We start from the raw sequence: 20,277 nt of genomic DNA, 5'->3' as shown, positions 1-20,277 counted from the left end.
TATTGCATTTTTATTTATTCTTTATTTTCTCAGTGTTCATTTCTAGAATTTGTTGACAATGTATAATAATAATGTCAAATATTCATAGATAAAAGTATATGTTTAAGAAAGCAGCCGTCCGTGTACCTTTGCATTGTCATATCGGTGCAAAATCAGTGCACAATCCACATAGTAAAGGTCTATTTTCATTCCAGCTGAAAAATTAACTATATCAGCCACCATATCGGTAATCTGTGAATTTCCCTCCTCTAAAATCGGTATTGTTTGGGCTCTAGATAAAATACAATTCAGGAGTGAGAATTTCTGGGTAAATTGTTCGTTAAACCATTCTTACGTAAGTTGTTGCATTGAATTTAAGACCGTTATTTATGCAAGAATGGTTTCACTAATGATTTGCCCAGAAATTGCATAATTTGACATACAATGGACACATAACATGTTAAAAAAAAAAAAAAAAGTCCACAGAGTCAGTATGGTCCTGTGGATGATTGATTTGGGAAACCACAGGTATAGCAGCACGTTCACAGTCAGCTTGTTTATATGGCTTGTACTCTGGATGATTAAAAGGGGAAATTCTCTAAAGGATGAAACTGGACCAGGGCCAGTTGAGTGACATGAGCCAGGACTAATCACATTTCATGCTTGTCACACGGTAAAGGAGATTTTATTGGCCGGTCGTTATTCCCGTCAAATGGAAGACAAGTAATTCAGGAAGTTGCCACTTGCTTTTGGGGGATGAGTATCATGTTAAGGAGGTTAACATGGGAGACTCTCTTTCAAGGAACCTTGACAGACTTCTTGCGCTATGTAGATATGGAGGTCTGGCCTTGCTGAAGCACAAGGCTTTGTGTGTTTGTCCGAGCTGGTCTTAATACTACAGTCAGTATGTTTGCATACGCAGTTATAATCGAGCTCCAGCAGGGTTTTGTGTAGTCGAGCAACAGTCTTCATCTGTCTGTCCAAGTATACATGACACAATGCATAATTGAATATTGGAAGGAAGAATATCATCTGAGGAAGTGCCAGTAATACATGTTGTGTACAATGCTGAGGGTAATTGTGGTCCCATTATTGTGGATACATGCTGGACTGTGCCGAGCTGAATCACATTATCTAGGTCTGTTAGTCCGACATGTAAAAATCAGACTAAAACCTTTACATGACATTTTAAAAAGAGGAATTAATGTTTTAGTCTGACTAAAATCAAACTTTTAAGTGTAAGTAAACGCACTGACTGACAGCATTGTGCTTTTTTTTAATAATAATCCAAGGAGGACATATTGGTTTTGGTACTGGAATAACATCATATCAACCATAAAATTATAAGTGAACCTTAATGAACATATTAAAATAACAAAACGATGCATGACATGACCCCTTTAATCATGTGGTTGCTTGTGCATGCATGCATGTCAGAATATTTTTTTCTTAGAACCAATTTAACCTCAATCCCTTCGCATATCATTGGAGAGATACAGTGGGGTCAGAAAAAAATCTGACCGGGATTTGTTTTTCTTTTAAACCTGGATATAAACAGAAAATTGTAAGATTCTGCACTATTTTTGTAGTTTACCAATCAAATGTAAGCAAATTTGGAACCAGGGGCACTTGCAGGATTTAATCTTAGGGTACGCACAGCAATCTGCCTAATAAACCTTATATCTAGTTGGGTCCAAGGGCATTCAGACAGATGGGTTATCATGTTAAAAAAGCAAAAGGCACCACAACGAATAGAGTAGAATGCAGGTGTCTCGAGAGGCGTTTTTATCAGTTGAATAAGTTCTTTGACACGGTTTAAAAATGCAGCGCTCCCGTGAGAGTTGATTAAAACACAGTGAAACGTGACGCAGTTACGTTACATCTATCTAGCAAATGTTTACATGGTAAACGGTTGAAAAACAGCGCGAGCGGATGCAAGAAAACGTTCAGTTTGAACAGCCCCTTGTTCACATTACACAGCACTAGCTGAAGTTTCTCAAAGTTACCTCTCAAAAAGACAGTCTTTTGTTTCAGTTGACTGTAGGTAAATTTACACTGTATCCAGCGCTGTATTCGTAAATATCCCAATACTGTTTTACTGTGAGAAACCACTCCAAATGATTCAGTGATAGAGCGCTTTGAACGAATTTCACTGAATCACGAATTGATGCAGACCATTTTGCAAGCCCGTTTGGCCAATTCACTGAAAAGAACAGACTCCAAAGGAATTATTAATTCGCAAATTGGGCATTGCTATTTCTTTTAAACAGCCAACAGAAATATGGGACACATTTCATGATTGATAAAATATTCGGAGATTATATATTTCTCATTCCTGTCACACAGTGCGTACGGCCATACAGCTGCAGGCGTCACTGTTTGGGACATTGACCTTGTTAACTCCTTTGTACATAAGGTCAGGTTTCCTTGCTTCTATTAAAGCACACAAGATGCTCTTTTGGAGGATTCTCAAATCATACTGGATAACTTGGATTATCCGGGTTTGCACATAAAGGGGACATAATCCTACAAAGAAATTGTCTCAATAACTCAACAACACAATTGTTATGCTTATAATAAAATGTATGAAAATGTAGCATTTTATTAACGAAAGAAAGCAAAAGAGAAGCATTTTTGGTCGCAGACTCTTGGACCCTATTCTGTAACTGAGAAAAACACACCTCACTTCAAAATCAGCACTTCAAAAGCCTGACTGCTGCGGCCGTTTACTGAGCAGGGGCAAGAAAATAGAGTATTCAGGACATCACAGTGCAAGAGAGACACATCCACTATAGCCAAGAGTTTTGGAAACGCACACATTTCATGTACTGTACATTACATTGGGTGCTTTCTCATCTGTCCTTCACAAACCTCCCTTCAAGACACCAGTGAAAGAGTGAAGGAGGGATATACTGTAGAAAAAGAGTGTGTGTGGTGAAGTGAAGCCATGCAGGTTTTTAGCAGAGCTGGCAGGCACTAGGCCAGCCCTCCTTTCCCTGCATGAATACTCTTTATACTCCAATAAATATGCGGCTGTCTCTGCCACACTCACCCCCTCCACACACTGCATATCTCTTTTTATCTCTCCTTCTTTCTTTTTAGCTGCTTCTTCCATTCCTCCCTCTTTCAGTCTTTCTACCTAGCTCTCTTTTATCTTCCTCCCTCTCTCTTCTCATCCAGTGTCCTCCACAGATAATTTTACCTTCCCCCATACTCCGTTTGCTTCCTCCCACCCCATGCTGATGTTCACTCTGCCCCTGACTCTGACCTGCTTCCTACTGCCCTCCTCCCCTAATTCACTCTATTCCTCTTTGCATCACACCTTCCCTCCCTGTCTCCATCCAATCTCCATCCTTCCTTCTCACCAGCCTGTGCCCTCTCCTCTTCATCCAATCCATCCTGTCCTCTCTTCCTTTTCCATTCCCTTTCTCGTTTTCACTCTTTTTTTTTTCTTCTTTTTTTTCTGTTGGCACTGTACTCTGACCCCAATTCTGCCCTTACTATGTTTTCCTCCTATTGCTGCATGTAGGCATTACATCTGCACATACACACTCGCACAGACTTTATTACTTATTTTGTTGTTGTTTCCATTCTTTCAGTGTGTCTCCATCTCTTAAGATATTTCCCTAGAAGTTTGCAGAGGTGTGGATGTGTATGTGCAGTTGATATTTATGATTTGTGGCATAAGAAATGGTATTGTTTCAAAACATATATATTCCTGAGTGGCAGAAGGTGTATGATTTTATAAAACGGGGATGTGCGTGCGTGCGTGCGCGCGCCAAATAACAACTTCTTGCTTAATTGACTTTGGTGTATTGGATAAAAAAAACAGTCGATGGCTTCTGCATACTGTATGTGTATCTGTGGATGCCATGATGCTTTCAGTGTAGTGCATTAGTGTACTAACTACAGTATTTTAGCATTACACAAAGAACACTTGGCAGTGGACAACAAATAAATTCTTCACTGTAAAACATTTCCTAAATTTTAACTGTAAAAGACTGTAAAAGTGCTACAGTAAAAAAAAACTTTATTGGTTAACAATAGTTACCTTAAAATATACGGTAAAACATTTTAATATATTTTGTTAAAATTACATTTTTGTAAAATGTAAAAAGTATGATTTTCCGTATAATTAACTGTAAAAATTATACTATGTTTAACAAGAGAGTACATGTAAATTATTGTTCAAATGACAGTAAAAGCAATAATCGTGCATTCCCAGAATTCCCTGCATGACCCATCACGTTTCATTATACTTTATGGGAATAGTTATGTTTCTTCTTATGATTAATATCAGTTATATACTCAGTTATATATAGTGTTATATTGATGTAGTTTAGTTAATGTTTATTGTGATATTTTAATTTCACATGTGTTACCCTGATGGTGTTTAGTGTTTGTGTGAATGACACTCAGCACTGTCTCTACATGTTTATTGGTCATTGCTTCTGGAAGAGACACTATTGATGAACTTCATGTCATCATGTGTCCTTGTGTAATTACTACGGTGATTAAGTGAAAAGCAGATTTTTGCAGTTTCAGAAGGTTAATATATCAAGTTTAATATTTAAAAATATAAACGACAGTAATGCACTGTAAAATATACAGGCATCATAATTACATCCCGTAAAGCCTGAAATGTGGTTATCTATTTCTTACTGTGAACTTCTGGCAACCATGGCTGCCAGTTTTTTACCAAAGATTTTACAGGATTTTTTTTACAATGTTGTTTTTGACCGGGGCATCTTCAATAAATAAATAAGCAATAAATAGACTAAATAGGCTTTACACTTGCATATAGACACGGAGTAACTGCCCAAAAGTGCCCCCTGCAGACAGCTTGATGCATTTTAGCTGCCTGTTTGTGGAAGAACATGTTTGATTTGAAACAGTTTTAACTGTTAATGTTGATTCTTTTAAAATGCATCTCCTGTTATTTCAAATACATTTTCAACTTTTTCCTAAATTAAAACTTAATGGAAAAGTACATTTTTCATATATATTTTAATACTTTCTCTTATCCCAGTTCATTTCCATGAAGAGTATAAAGGCTGTGGCTCTATCAACAGTGCTCTGTTTATTAGAGTAGACTGGCATAGCAACCTTGGCTCAACCAGAGTTGTCATGTCATTCAATAATGTTTGTCAATTTTATTAGCAAATGAAAATAAAGTTACAACTATATTTAATAATGTGCAAAATGTTACAGTGAGTTGAAACCTAAACCAAATATTCAAACATCTTTTAAAGCAAATATTTATTCATTTAAACATGTATAAACTTGTATAAGACCTGGCAACAACCTGAAATGTGCTCCTTCAATAATAGCAGATGTTGAGTATACTGAAGTATTAGGTATATATAATAGTTATTTTGAGACTACATTTTCAGTATAATTAATTTTCCATGTTTTTATAGACTGTTTAGCATTTTGCACTGTGTATAGCCTATTGTTATGGCAATGGCTTATATACGAGGAGAGATACACATTTAGAATAGCGTGGATCTTAGTTCAATTTCACCTTCATGTAAGTTATAATATTATATCTATGTTGTGAATAAGTTAATTAACCTTATGTAGCCTATATATTATGCATTTGAGTAAAGTAAATAACCTGCTAGTAAAGAAGCACTCCAGTTTACTGTTGTTCTTTCAGCTCCCACAGTTCAAGGGTGAAAATCCCCAAAATACTATGACTGGATAATTTGAATCATCAATATATTAAACAATATTTTTCTTCATATTTTTGTCAACAGTATGTTTTAATCAAGATAATTTAATTATCATCATGAATTGTATTTTTAATCTCATCTTCATTATTGCTAACCACATAAAAACAATGTAGTCAACAAGTATTTTCGTCACTTATTTAGTTGACTAAATGAACACCACCCACAACCACCTTTTTCATTGACCAATGGCAGATGAGGGCAGTGTTTAGGAAGCCTGTATGGAAAGAGTAACTATTTCTGCAATGGTGTTTGGTGCTTCTACTGAATCAGAAATTACACACACCAACTTAAGAATAATACAGTAAAACTGTATGCGGTTGGCATCAAGCTCAATGTGTGTGCTTTCTATCATTCCAGTCAGCATTGTTTATTTATAAAATGTGTTTGTGGTATTTATATTTTCAGATGACTCATCTTCTGAAAGTGGAAGTGGAAATGGGTTGCACACACTGACTCCTCCCTCGGTGGGTGTGGCTGGTGTGAGTGACAGTACAGGAGCCGAGGTTAACGGGAATGGAAACGTTACCACAGCACCACTCGACTTCAGCACAACATCCTCACCGTCATCCTCAGAGGACCAGCAACCAGTAAATCTCACAGAGAGTTTGAGTCAGGCCCTTCCTAGTGCTGCGGCCATGCTGGCTACCTTTAACCCTGAGCGTGCAGAAGAGCTACGCAGAAAATACCCTAAATCTTCAGAGCTATGCCTTGGCAGAGACATTAGGGACTATACCAATAAGGTACACACAACTACAGTTGTCAAGATAACACACAAAACAAACACCCACAACAATGTTTAAATAACCTGTACACCAGTATGTTTGTTCATTTAGGCCAAAAAAAGTATTATTACTATTAGCAATCGTGCAGTAACATTCACACACTTGCTATTGGTACTGCCAGTGAACTTTGCCCTCACCTTTGTGCAACAGATTGTAATTTGTTGAGCATAGAATGCATGTTGATGACAGTAATGAAAGCCACTCAATCAGACCTCATTCATCCAGTTAGCTTGCTTGGAGCATCTGCATTCTTCATTCAGATAGAAGCAGAAGGATTTGAACGATCCACTGAACAAGGCTTCGGTCTGAAAAGAAACTTTTTCATTTTGTCCGTTTTCCATGGCTATCCTTCCGTCTTCTTTTTAATTCTATTTTCTTTGTTAAAGGAAGAGCACAAAACTTGCACTCATACGAATTCACGATCTGAAATGCAAGAATGTCTTAATGTGGTTAGACCTTGAAGACATGGTTTTCATCAGTCAGAGCGCTGTCGGTGGGCATGAATGGCCTTATTGGTAGACATCATCTTCTTTTTAATACATCTTTCAGTCCCTCATTTCAAAGGCTTTTCTGATCATCTATACACTCATGCATACTGAAGGCTTACCTTGGTTCTTTTGTGTGTGTGTTTTGCATGTGTATGCATGCAGTCTCCTCAATACAGTTCTGGGAGCTACGACTCAATAAAGATGGAGATATGTGCTGAAGATCTGACTGTCGGTCGGTCTCAGGCTGACGACGACGATGATGACCACGATGACCATGATGATGGTGATAAGATAAATGATGTAGAAGGAGTCGACCCCGAGAGGCTGAAGGCCTTTAATGTGAGTAATTGCATAAACAAATCAGGACATTCAACTCAAGAAGTGATATTTGGTTTTCTTCTGCATGAAAAAGCCATAGTCTCTCTTAGCCATAGATCTCTAGTATTCAATACAAGTTAAGCTCAGTTGACAGCTTTTGTTGCTTAATGTTGATTTCCACAAAAATGTTATTTTAGACTCATCCCTCCTTAAAAAAAAAAAAGCAAAAATCTGGATTACAGTGAGGCACTTAAAATGAAAGTGAATGGAGGCCAATCCGTAAACAAAAAAATACTCACGGTTTCAAAAGTAGACACAATATATAAACATTAAGCCTGTTTACATGATTTTGATAAAATCACTTACTAACATTTTCTCAACTTAATACACAAGTTTAACAGAATAATTATGTAAGTGCTTTTATAAAATTGTAAGCTTCATATTTCTGCCTTTTAAACCCTCCAAAAATTGGCCCCATTCCAAAGAAATGGAGGGACAAGACAAAATAATTGTTTGTGGTTGTCAACTTTTTGCCACCAATGCTCTTGATTGATCTTAACTTGTATTGAACCTGGAATATTCCTTTAAAGTCTTTATTACTCATGGAAACCATGCGATCGCTCTCGTGGCTTTATTTGTAATTCAAACTGCAATGCTTGAATGCATGTTTTATGATTTGATTTTTACAATATTGTGTTTTCCAAGCCTGCAAAAGTAATAGAAATTGATAGAATTTTAGAAGTCATTGACGTTTTCTAATTTTGCTTAGCTTTACAAAAGAGCAATATCTAGCCGATTAGATATTGTAGAGTAAAACATGCTGGCAAGCCACAGTGATGTTTGATTTGCAACGAATCATTCTTTTGAGTCATTTCTTTTCAATGAATCAATCTAAACCGTTCACCAATCAGTCTGAATTTTATTTTTATTTCTGTTTAGATGTTTGTGCGTCTGTTTGTGGATGAGAATCTGGACCGTATGGTGCCAATCTCTAAACAGCCTAAAGAGAAGATCCAGGCCATTATTGAATCCTGCAGCCGCCAGTTCCCGGAGTTCCAAGAGCGCGCTCGCAAGCGCATCCGCACCTACCTCAAATCCTGCCGCCGAATGAAGAAAAACGGCATGGAGGTACACTCACTGCCTCACAGAGCTGCCCCATCTGTTTACCTTACATTAAAAGATGTCATCTACTGCCTCCTGGTGGCTATTAAAGCACATGCAAACCAAGTTTTTCAGAAATGCAACCTAGTTTTGTGATATTTAGTGTCTTTGATATTTATTGGTATCACATCCTGCGAATAAAAACACAAGATTAGCATGAAGTTAATATCATTCTGTAAATATTCTGAAATATCAATAGTTCTAAAGCTGGTACTGTTATATTTGTTTGATTCATTGATCTTATTTGTGTTTGTTCCAGCAGACCCGACCCACACCACCCCACCTGACCTCAGCCATGGCCGAAAACATTCTAGCAGCAGCCTGCGAGAGTGAATCACGCAAAGCTGCCAAAAGAATGCGCATGGATGTCTACCAGGCACATGTGAGTAAATTTGAAAAAAATGTAAGGGCAAGTGACCGCTCCATTAACTGGCCCCAAACTCTCCAAAACTGGCCCTTGGCCACCAGGTCATCCTTATTGTTGAGCCCTTTGTATGTAATAGTTTAAAGGGGTCTGCATGTGGCACCTGGAAGTGTTCTGGTATCTCTGTTTATTTATTTATGCATTTGGCAGATGATTTGATCCAGAGTGGATAACAGTGCAGTCAAGCTATACATTTCACAGAACATGTGTTCCATGGGAATCGAACCAATGACGTTGACATTGCTAGCACCACTACAAGTTGAACTACAGGAACTGTTGCTTTTTGTCCCGCTTTGTTTTAAAACCGAGCTAAATGGAAGTGCACGTATCTGATGTATATCTCTTTCTTATTTACAGGAGGAGCCGATAGCACTGGATAAGGCTGTCCCTCGTGAGCCGGCCTCGCTTGCCCACTCTGCATACTCCCTTGCTGCCTCAGCGTACTCCCAGGACCAGATGTATATCAATGGAGGCCTCAACTACAGTTACCGTGGTTACGGTGGACTGTGTGCCAGCATGCCACACCCTGTCTCACTGACAACACCTACCGCCCAGGCCAATGGTGAGAGACAATGTAGTGATACCTATAATTGAAAAGGGCAGAGAATAGTTTGCATTTACACACATTTATTTTTTTTCAGAAGTGATGGAGTGGGTCTTTCAGCTTTTAAAAGTGTTTTTTTAATTTCCTTATTTCCTTACAAAGAACAGTACTGTGCAAACGTGTGGCACTTGTGAGGAATATTGCGTAGTGAGGATGTCTTCAAAAATTCCATTAATAGTTTTCATTTATCAATTAACGTCATACAAAGTCCAGTAAACATGTATATAAAAAAAAAAAAAGGCTAAATCAATATTTGGTGTAACCACCTTTGTCTTCAATACAGCACCAATTGAAAAGATCTTCTATATATTTAGGCTGTCTCAGATGTCTCCCTATGAAATCCCATACTGACTTGTTCAGTGGGGGGGCTTTGTGGGGGCAATGTTGCAGGGTTCCCTGTTCTTCTATTGTATTCGCAAATGGAATGTTTGGGAGTCTAAAATGTATATTTCCTAATGACACACTAAAGCTGAAGATATAAATAACCATCTTAAGACAAATGCTTTTGTGAAACATATTTGTTGTATGCACAGTACTGTATATTTCAGAACTACAATATGAGTGAGGAGATACATTTCATTACATTAATTTCTTTTTGTGGTGTGCACCAGTTGTCTCCACAGCCAGAGACACCACATCCAACCCAGATAGCACTCCGACACAGTCAAGTTAAAATAAGAGAAAGACCGCCGGCAGATGCGGCAAAGGGAGGGGCCAGGCAAACCAATATTCCGACAAGATGTGCCAAACGCACCCACCGACAGTACTAAAGCAGCCCCCAGACCCAGACAGTTAATAAAGTATATAAGTTATATATAGTGTGTATAAATAGAATGTTTTTGGAATTGGATTTCCCATTACATTAATTTCTTAGTATTTGGGATATTCTTTAGCTTTCATGACAGCTCACAATGGTCTCAACAAGTTTGTGCAAAACCTAATTCATGCTATCCCAGCGTAATTTGAGAATGATTCAAAGAGCATCTTGTTTGCTTCAATGGAAGGAAGGAAATTTGGCTTTTGTGCAAAGGATTTAACATGGTCAATGTCACACATTGGCCTAGAAACAATACAGAATCTTAAATATTTTGTAATCGTTTAATGTTTCTTTGTTTTCATTTTTTTTAAATCCTAAGACTTTTTGGTTTAGCCATCTTTAAAAATAGATTTTGAATGCCAGATTTTCATGCAGACTTTTGAATCTCACTTTTGAATGTCCTTGCGCTTACTCTCTATTCTTAGTTGTAATTATTTTTTTCTCTTCACACATTCCTCAGGGCCTACTGATCTCAGTATGAAGTCTTTGGCCTCTAATTCATCCTCGTCAAGCTCAAGTAGTCTCGGGAGGAATGGTGGAGGGGGCGGGGCTTCAGCTCAGCTCAGCCATACAGAGGTGGCGGCTGTGCGTCAGCTGATCGCGGGATACCGTGAATCTGCAGCCTTTCTGCTCCGATCGGCAGACGAACTGGAGAACCTCATACTACAACAAAACTGAACTGGTTTCTCTCTCTCTCTCTTTCTATATACATGCCCTTGTCCCTCTGGACCACATAACTGACTGTGTCCCTTACTTGTGGAGCTTTCATCGACATCATCATCCTCATCATCGGAGGTAATATTGGGAGATGAGAGAGACTATACACACGGTTGCATCAAGCTTTCACGTTCATATCGCTTCAGCTTGTGGACGCTTCTGATCGGAGTGAGAACATTTGAGAGATGAACTAGAGAACAAGCAGGGGGATGGATGGGTTTTAGTGGAGATGTGTGAGGAGCTTTGAAGGACACGGCAGTGCTGCTTTACCAAGGAGAATCTCAGACATTTTGATGTGTCTGTATGCACCTACTGATTCATAATGTCTCCTTAGCCTCGCTTCTTAAACATCTCCCTCCATTTCATTGAAGTTCCACCTCCATGCCCCTTTTGAGAGCCATTGATTTAGGATTTTCTTTATTTTCTATCTACTTCAAAGGAGGAATTATGGCACGCCAGTCCTCCCGATGGCACTATCAAATTGAAGACACTTTTGAGTTTGAGGCATAATGGAAAGAACGAAAAAAAAAAAAGAAAGAGCATAAAAAAGAAACCTCTGTATTTGCTGTAAATAAGCACTCTCTGTTTCCTGAAGCACTTTTCCATTCGTTCTTACCTCTGAATCATAACTTGTGCATATAGATACATAGGTGGATGCTCACCTGGAAATACCTCAGCCTGTCTGTCCTACTCTCTCACTCTCTCTGCAGTCTCCCGCTTTGCATGGGGGAGAAGAAAATTATCACCTGTCTGTCCTCAACTTCATGGCCAACTAGGTCTCAGCAAGCTGAGATTGAGGCATTGAAAGCAGTGAGTGGGATGAATTTGTTTCTGTAATTCAAATGCAGATTCTCCAAATCTCCAAATCTATTTGATACACTAATCAGCCAAAACATTAAAACCACTTGCATAATATTGTGTAGTCCCCTTCGTGCCACCAAAACAGCACCAACCCGCATCTCAGAATAGCATTCTGAGATTATATTCTTCTCACTACAATTGTACAGAGTGGTTATCTGAGTTACTGTAGATTTTGTCAGTTCGAACCAGTTTGATTATTCTTTGTTGACCTCTCTCATCAACAAGGCATTTCCATCCACACAACTGCCGCTCACTGGATGTTTTTAGTTTTTTTGGCACCATTGTGAGTAAATTCTAGAGACAGTTGTGTGTGAAAATCCCAGAAGATCATCAGTTACAGAAATACTCAAACCAGCCCATCTGGCACCAACAATCATCCATGCGATTATCCAATCAGCCAATTGTGTGGCAGCAGTGCATAGAATAATGCATATACGGGTCAGGAGATTCCGTTAATGTTCACATCAATCATCAGAATGGGGAACAATATGATCACAGTGATTTGTGGCATGATTGTTGGTGTCAGACGGGCTGGTTTGATTATTTCTGTAACTGCAGATCTCCTGGGATTTTCACACACAACAGTCTCTAAAGTTTACTCAGAATGGTGCCAAAAAAGAAAAACATCCAGTGAGCGGCAGTTTAGCAGATGGAAATGCCATGTTGATGAGAGAGGTCAACAGAGAATTGCCAGACTGGTTCGAACTGACAAAATCTATAGTAACTCAGATAATTGCTCTGTACAATTGTGGTGAGAAGAATATAATCTCAGAATGCTATTCTGAGATGCGTGTTGGCGTAGTTTTGGAGGGACCTACTCAATATTAGACAGGTGGTTTTAATGTTGTGGCTGATCTGTGTATGTTCCGATACATTTTAAAGGGATAGTTCACCAAAAGATGAAACTTCTGTCATCATTTACTCACCCTCATGTTGATCCAACCCCATGTGACTTTTTTCTGAGGAACATAAAAGATGTATGGCAGAATGTTTAGTCTCAGTCACCATTCACTTATATTGCATCTTTTTTCACATACAATATAATTGAACGGTGACTGATGCTAACATTCTTTTTAACATCTTTTGTGTTCCACGCAAAACCTTGTCATAGTCATACTGGTTTGCAACAACAAGATGTTTAGTAAATGATGATGGATTTTTCACTTTTGGGTAAACTATCCATTTAAATATATTGAACTTTAACTGGAAATGGCTGATTGGACTTTATTAAGTGTTCTGATGAGGTTGAGATATATTCCTAATCGACTGGGTCTTTTTGGGACTCGCCCCTTGCTGTAGCCCTTTCTGGTGCATTCAAATCTTTCACTTGCAAATGCCAACTCTGCACTCCATTTCCTTTCTATGAGTCACCCCTGTTCTACTCTCATCTATACTGTGCCCTTCCTTTAATCCTATCCATTTCTCTTCTCCTTTACCTTCTACTCTGGAGTGATGGAGGGGGATAAAGAGGAAGTAATTGAGATGGAAGGAGGATGAAGCTGTTAGTCTTTTATCTGTTGACTTTTCTTAATGTCCATTAATCCACTCTGCTGCTATGGACTCCAATTTAACGCCACATACCTGAAACCTCAAGCCTCCCAACACAACCAGAGCACCTCAAGATGAAGCAAACAAATAAACGTACAGGCAAAAAATGAACCGAAAGATGGACAATGGAAGAATTCTTGGAAGAAAGACAAAAACTGCTGTGCTGATTTATCACAGTTTTGCATCCTGGCCGAGAGAATTTGTTTAATACAGAGGGCTGCTTTTGTTTGCTTTGCAGTCGTATTTTTGTTTGACTTTTTTTGTTTTAAGTGTTCAAGTGCTTCAGTGTGTGCTTAAAGATTTGAATTCTGTCGTGACTTACTCACCCTTATTTACTTACTTTTACGAGGAGCATTTTTGAAGAATGTTGATGCTGTTTTTTCTCTGTGCTGTGAAAGCGAATGGGAGGACTGAGTCTGTCAGGCCCCCAACATTTTTCCAAACATCTCATTTTGTGTTCCAAATGGGTTTAAAACAACATGAGGCTGAGTAAATGACAGAATTAAAATTTTTGGGAGAACTAACCCTTAAAATCTGTCATTTGCTCCATTTGCACACAGAGGCAGTGATTGAGGGGATTGGAGGCTCTATATTGCACTTCTAGTGGGGGGTGGAGAAGGAATATCGCAATGCAAGAAGATAATCAAAAGCATTCCTGGCCCTAAAGGAGAGAGATTAATATAGAAAGGCTACCATAACCCCTGCTGAGGAGATTTCAAAATCAGTAGATACACTCAACCCTGCATAAATGAGGACCTATGTATGACTGAAAGAATGATGATGTCCATCCATTCAGATGTTTCCGAGAAATCACGAGTGATAGAGTGACTTGAGTGTGTGGGAATATGTTTTCAAAAACATTCAGTGTATGTGACCAGAGACTCCACTACCTCTTAAGACATATTTTTGTGCAATTTTGACACCCCTGTCCAAAACAAACATGCCGAATTAATGATTTCTGGGAGGAAAAATGAAATGTATTATATTTATGAAAAGTCTTGGTAGACATACAATTTCAGCCTTGTGAGTAAGATAGAGATTTTTCATTAGAATATTGCTGTAGATGTGAAGAAATATGCAAAATTGACAGTGTGAGGCCTCTCCTCAATGCGCTCAGCTCAGTGCGGTTGCTCTCATTATAGTGGGCCCATGCTCCTTTTTGTTTCTCTAATTTTTTGATGTTTATTTTAAGAGAGAACATGGTAAATAGATGTTTTTAGTTCTTCTTGTGCTTACTGGGTGAATCTCTCGAAAGCATGTCATGGTAACACTTCACACCCAAAAGCAAACAATAAAAGTGAAATTATATTTTGAATAAATACAATTAAAATATTTTTTAGAACCAGTTGTATTTTTTGTATTGTGACATTCTAAATAAATACAAATAAGCAGATTCCCCCCAAATTCAAATTACTATAATATTTTTCCTCATTATTCTCAAAGGTGATTCTCATTAGATTAATTTTAGCCTTCTTAAAGGGATAGTTCACCCAAAAATGAAAATCCACCTTCATGCCATCTCAGATGTGTTTGATTTTCATCTGCTCAGCTCTGTAGCTCCATACAATGCAAGTAAGCAGTGATCAGGCCTTTGAAGCTACAAAAAGGAGATAAAGGCCTCATAAAAGTACTTCTTCAGACTCGGTTTTGGGTAAGAACAGACCAAAATTACCTCCTTTTTTACTGTTAATCTTGCCATTTCAGTCTCTAGGCACGATCATGATTTCAAGCTCGATTACACTTCCTAGTGCTTGACGCATGCGCAGAGCACTAGATGGCACTGCAGGAAGTGGAATCAAGCTTGAAATCATGATTGCCAAGGAGATTGCTGTCAAGATGTACTGTGAAAAAGGAGTTACATTTTGGTTTGTTCTCACCCAAAAACCAGCTGGATCACTTCAGATATGGATTTAACCACTGGAGTCAGATGGTTTACTTTTATGCTGCCTTCATCTGCTTTTTAGAGCTTCAAAGTTCTGGTCACCATTCACTTGCAATGTTCTACAGAGCTGAAACATTCTTCTAAAAATCTTTTTTTGTGTTCTGCTGAAGACAGAAAGTCAAGTGATGGCATGAGGGTGAGTAAATGATGAGAGAATTTTCATTTTTGAGTGAAATAACCTTTAATAGTCATTTTAACCGTATTACAGTAAAAGTACTGTAATTCAATGTTTTTTTTTTTATTATTAAACAACACAAATGACCATGATGTTTAAATGCTTTACTATTTAAATAATATTTTCTATTTTTTACATTAAAATAATGAGAATAAGATTTTCTTTTTTATTACGTAATGAGAATTGGGGTGCTTAATTGTCATGAAAATAATTCCGCAATGCACACCATTTTAATTGTCTAAAAAAACAGGCTTTATTTGCTCTCAGAAAAATATGATTGCTTTTGATTTTGGGGTGAAAAAGAATCTGTACATGTTCTTGACAGGTCTCCTTCAAAGATCAAACTGCCTCATGCTTTCCTTCTTTTCTGTGTTTTTACTGTTTGTTTTTTTCTCTCCCATGTTCTTGTCCTGTCAACAATACAGATATAGATGGTGAGAGGTCAGATATAAGAGAATTCCAGCTGTCGTCTTGCCCTGTTCATTCTCTACCTGTCTTTGTCATCTCTCTTTTTCTCTCATTGAGGTCTGATTGACAGGGGTATGGGTCCCACTGCCTATTAAATTGACTGTCATCCCCTGCTGATCATACACCAACCTCACATACTACTGAGCTCTGCGATGAAATAGTTAAACATTTGTGTCGGGACTGCTTACCGCATGTGTGGGGAAGCTGAAAAGCAAATGGTTCATCTGTTCAGAAGGTTTTAAATTTTTTTGTCTCCAGTTCACTAAAGGACAGCTACTTAAATACAAACTGTAAAACAAGGCAAATGACAATCTTGAAAAAGGTGTTACTAGTTCACGGTTTTGAATCCATGCTCTGTGTTGTGTGTGCGGTTGTACAGTACAGTGTGTCCGGGGGAGTGAGGGGTAATTTAGCCATAATCAACATCTCTCACTCTCAGACCGCGAGTTCTGCTGAGGACTTCTTGTGGCCCACTGTCGAAAACCTTTTTATCTGATTCCTGTTTTTATTATAATTATCTCGATTACTATTATTTTGTAATTCTTTTTGTATTGCAAGTGGTCTTTTCAGAACTGTTTTGTAACAATACCGACATCACATATGAAGTTGTCCTGTATGCCTGCCTATACAGTCCAAACAAGGATGTCAACACACCAGGCAGCCAGCCAAACCATGGTCACATCAGACTGCACACAAACTTTCACACCAAGGCCAATCTGCTCAAGTGCTCTCTTGCTAAAAATCAATACCACACTGCACAGGCAATGTGCATTAACTTTGAAGTTTAAGTAATAGATGTTAGCTAACAGATGTTAGTCACTTAAGAGTCAGATTCCCCAAGAACTTTTATCTCAGTACTGCATCGGTTAAGATATTTAGGAAAACATCTATTTCCTTAATTTGATAATGCACCATGCCTTTAAAAGGGCTTAACAGAAGTGATTGTCATTTTATGTCCCTTAGTATTGTAGAAACACCTTCGCCTTCCCTTATTTGCTGTCACATCCCCCTTTTTGTTCATTTTTATTTATTTAAAGATAGATTAAAAATCAGCACCGTTATCTACTGTGATGTTATGTATGAGTAAACAGACCGCTTGTCTCATGTCCTTTTTGTTTCTAACACAACACACTGATTGTCCTATAAGGGTTCAGGCTTTGCATTCAGGTGTGACACTGGTTATGGTTGCTGCTAAACTACACAACTTAAAAAAAAGGTCTGCTTTGATCAGATGTATAGCTCTGAAAAAAATGAAAGAAAAAAAATCAACTTGACTTTTTATTTTTCTACCACAGTGGTGTACAGCTACGGTCCAATTAATGTGGTTCCCCTTTTAGTCTGTTATCTTTTCTAATTTGTCGGTGCTTTGGATCTTTTCTGTCTCTCCTTGACTTCTCTGACTGTATAAGGAGCTGCTGATGTCAGCTCTGGTTTTGATATGTATGTAATACCAATGTGAAACTGTCTTATTTCCTCCTCATTTTGGACTCAGTGGAAGTGTGATGTTTACATGTACAGATTTTTCAGATTCTCTTATTTTGTTGTTCTCATTGTTGTTATTTACTTACAATGCCCCCTCAACCCTCTCCTTTTCAGACATTGCTTAATTTGATCTAATTCCTTTTTAGTGATGGGAAATGGGACTTGCTTCATTAGGATCAATGCATTTAAAGCAAGACTGTCGAGGAGACGCCCATCGTTGCCTTCGGGCAAACCCCAATCACTCTCTCTCTAACTGCTGTCAGAACATATCAAATGAAAACATGACCATTTGTTCCTTAATGATTAAAAGCCATTATCAAGCCCGTCATTGGGTGCAGACATCAAGTATTAGAGTCCTAGAACAGCAGACTGAAAACCTCAGGTAAACGATTACTGTTTTATAGTTGAAAAAAGTCTTATTGGCAAACCATTTCCCCTTTAATACCATAATATATACAGGAAATAATTCTTTTTTATATATATATTTATTGTGTTATATATAAATATATATAACAGTAAATACTTTTTTTCAGTACATGTGGCTAAATATTTTAATTCTTTAGAAATTGTTGATGAATACATATGTAAAAAAAAAAAAATTGAAAGATTGAATGAAAAGAAAAAAAATGATTTCTGTTGTTTAATGCATAACAGCATGGGCGGCTCCTAACATATCACTTCCATTAATGAAAACCAATGATTTGAGATGAAGCTTTCTCCAGTGGGATGTCATTGAACATGACATTGTGACTTTTTTTCTTTCTTCTCCCAAGCTGTACGTCACAAAGCTAAATATACTAATAAAACAGTGTGCTATATATCAAACAGCTTGCAGTTAATCTGTTTTCCTAAATAATTATTTACAATCATCATTGTACATCATTGTGTGTATGTACAGTATGTGAGTGTTTGGGTGAAGTTTTGCGATCCAAATCAAACTTGAAATCGCAAACATTTAACCCCTAGGATGAAATCTGCTTCCTGAAGGTACTACAGTGCATCCTGAAAGTATTCACAGCGCTTCACTTTTTCGACATTTTGTTATGTTACAGCCTTATTCCAAAATTTATTAAATTCTTTATTTTCCTCAAAATTCTACAAACAATACCCCATAATGACAACGTGAAAGAAGTTTGTTTGAAATCTTTGCAAATTAATTTTTTTATTTTTTTTTTAAAACGTCACATGTACATAAATATTCACAGCCTTTGCTCAAAACTTAGTTGAAGCACCTTTGGCACAGCCTCAAGTCTTTCTGTATATGATGCTACAAGCTTGGCACACCTATTTTTGGGAAGTTTCTCCCATTCTTCTTTGCAGGACCTCTCAAGCTCCATCAGGTTGTATGGGGAGTGTCGGTGCACAGCCATTTTCAGATCTCTCCAGAGATGTTCCATCGGGTTCAAGTCTGGGCTCTGGCTGGGCCACTCAAGGACATTCACAGAGTTGTCCCGTAGCCACTCCGTTGTAATCTTGGCTGTGTGCTTGGGGTCGTTGTCCTGTTGGAAGATGAACCTTCTCCCAGTCTGAGGTCCAGAGCGCTCTGGAGCAGGTTTTCATCAAGGATGTCTCTGTACATTGCTGCATTCATCTTTCCCTCGATCCTGACTAGTCTCCCAGTTCCTGCTGATGCAAAACATCCCCACAGCATGATGCTGCCACCACCATGTGTCACTGTAGGGATGGTATTGGCCAGGTGATGAGCGGTGGCTGGTTTCCTCCGGACATGATGCTTGCCATTCAGGCCAAAGTGTTTAATCTTTGTTTCATCAGACCAGAGAATTTTGTTTCTCATGGTCTTAGAGTCCTTCAGGTGCCTTTTGGCAAACTCCAGGCAGGCTGTCATTTGTCTTTTACTAAGGAGTGGATTCCGTCTGGCCACTCTACCATACATGCCTGATTGGTGGAGTGCTGCAGAGATGGTTGTTCTTCTGGAAGTTTCTCCTCTCTCCACAGAGAAATGCTGGAGCTCTGTCAGAGTGACCATCGGGTTCTTGGTCACCTCCCTAACTAAGGCTCTTCTCACCCGATTGCTCATGACATGCACTGTTAACTGTAGGACCTTATATAGACAGGTGTGTGCCTTTCCAAATCATGTCCAATCAACTGAATTTACCACAGGTGGACTCTAATCAAGTTGTAGAAACATCTCAAGGATGATCAGTGGAAACAGGATGCACCTGAGCTCAATTTTGAGTGTCATGGCAAAATACTTATGTACATGTGATTTAAAAAAATAAATAATAATTTTTAATAAATTTGCAAAGATTTCAAACAAACTTCTTTCACATTGTCATTATGGGGTATTGTTTGTAGAATTTTGAGGAAAATAATGAATTTAATCAATTTTGGAATAAGGCTGTAACATAACAAAATGTGGAAAAAGTGAAGCGCTGTGAATACTTTCTGGCTGCACTGTAAATAACATCTTAAACCCTTAAAATGCCACAAAATTTTGGGAAGAAGTAAGCTTGTGGTGTAATTACAATTTGATTTAATGGATAATTTGCCTATTTGTCATGATTTACCCACAGTGTCATTCCAAAGCTGTATGACTTTCTTCTGTGGAAGACTAAAGGAGATGTTAGGCAGAATGTGAGACTCAGTCACCATTCACTTTCATTGCATCTTTTTCCATACAGTGAATGAAGCTCACATTCTGCTTAACATCTCCTTTTGTCTTCTACAGAAGAAAGTAATTTGGGTTTGAAACACGAGGGTGAGTAAATGACTGTTTTCATTTTTGGGTGAACTTTCTCTTGGATTCATAACTAAG

At 38.1% G+C, this 20,277-nt stretch overlaps 1 protein-coding gene across 1 annotated transcript in view; it reads left to right on the top strand.

Annotated features, from left to right (window-relative positions):
• The window catches only part of LOC127619103 (nucleolar protein 4-like), a 136,769-nt gene extending 124,828 nt beyond the window's left edge, over positions 1-11,941 (top strand). Inside the window, exons 6-11 of the mRNA XM_052091859.1 lie at positions 6,120-6,454; positions 7,147-7,323; positions 8,242-8,430; positions 8,723-8,845; positions 9,245-9,449; positions 10,769-11,941. Coding sequence (XP_051947819.1) covers positions 6,120-6,454; positions 7,147-7,323; positions 8,242-8,430; positions 8,723-8,845; positions 9,245-9,449; positions 10,769-10,986 — 1,247 coding nt within the window. The 3' untranslated portion in view covers positions 10,987-11,941. The remainder of the gene's footprint in view (positions 1-6,119; positions 6,455-7,146; positions 7,324-8,241; positions 8,431-8,722; positions 8,846-9,244; positions 9,450-10,768) is intronic.
• The last annotated feature ends 8,336 nt before the right edge of the window (positions 11,942-20,277 follow it).

Source organism: Xyrauchen texanus, chromosome 25 (genome assembly GCF_025860055.1).
Source record: "Xyrauchen texanus isolate HMW12.3.18 chromosome 25, RBS_HiC_50CHRs, whole genome shotgun sequence".
Taxonomy (NCBI): Eukaryota; Metazoa; Chordata; class Actinopteri; order Cypriniformes; family Catostomidae; genus Xyrauchen; species Xyrauchen texanus.
This window is presented reverse-complemented; position numbering and strand designations above follow the sequence as displayed.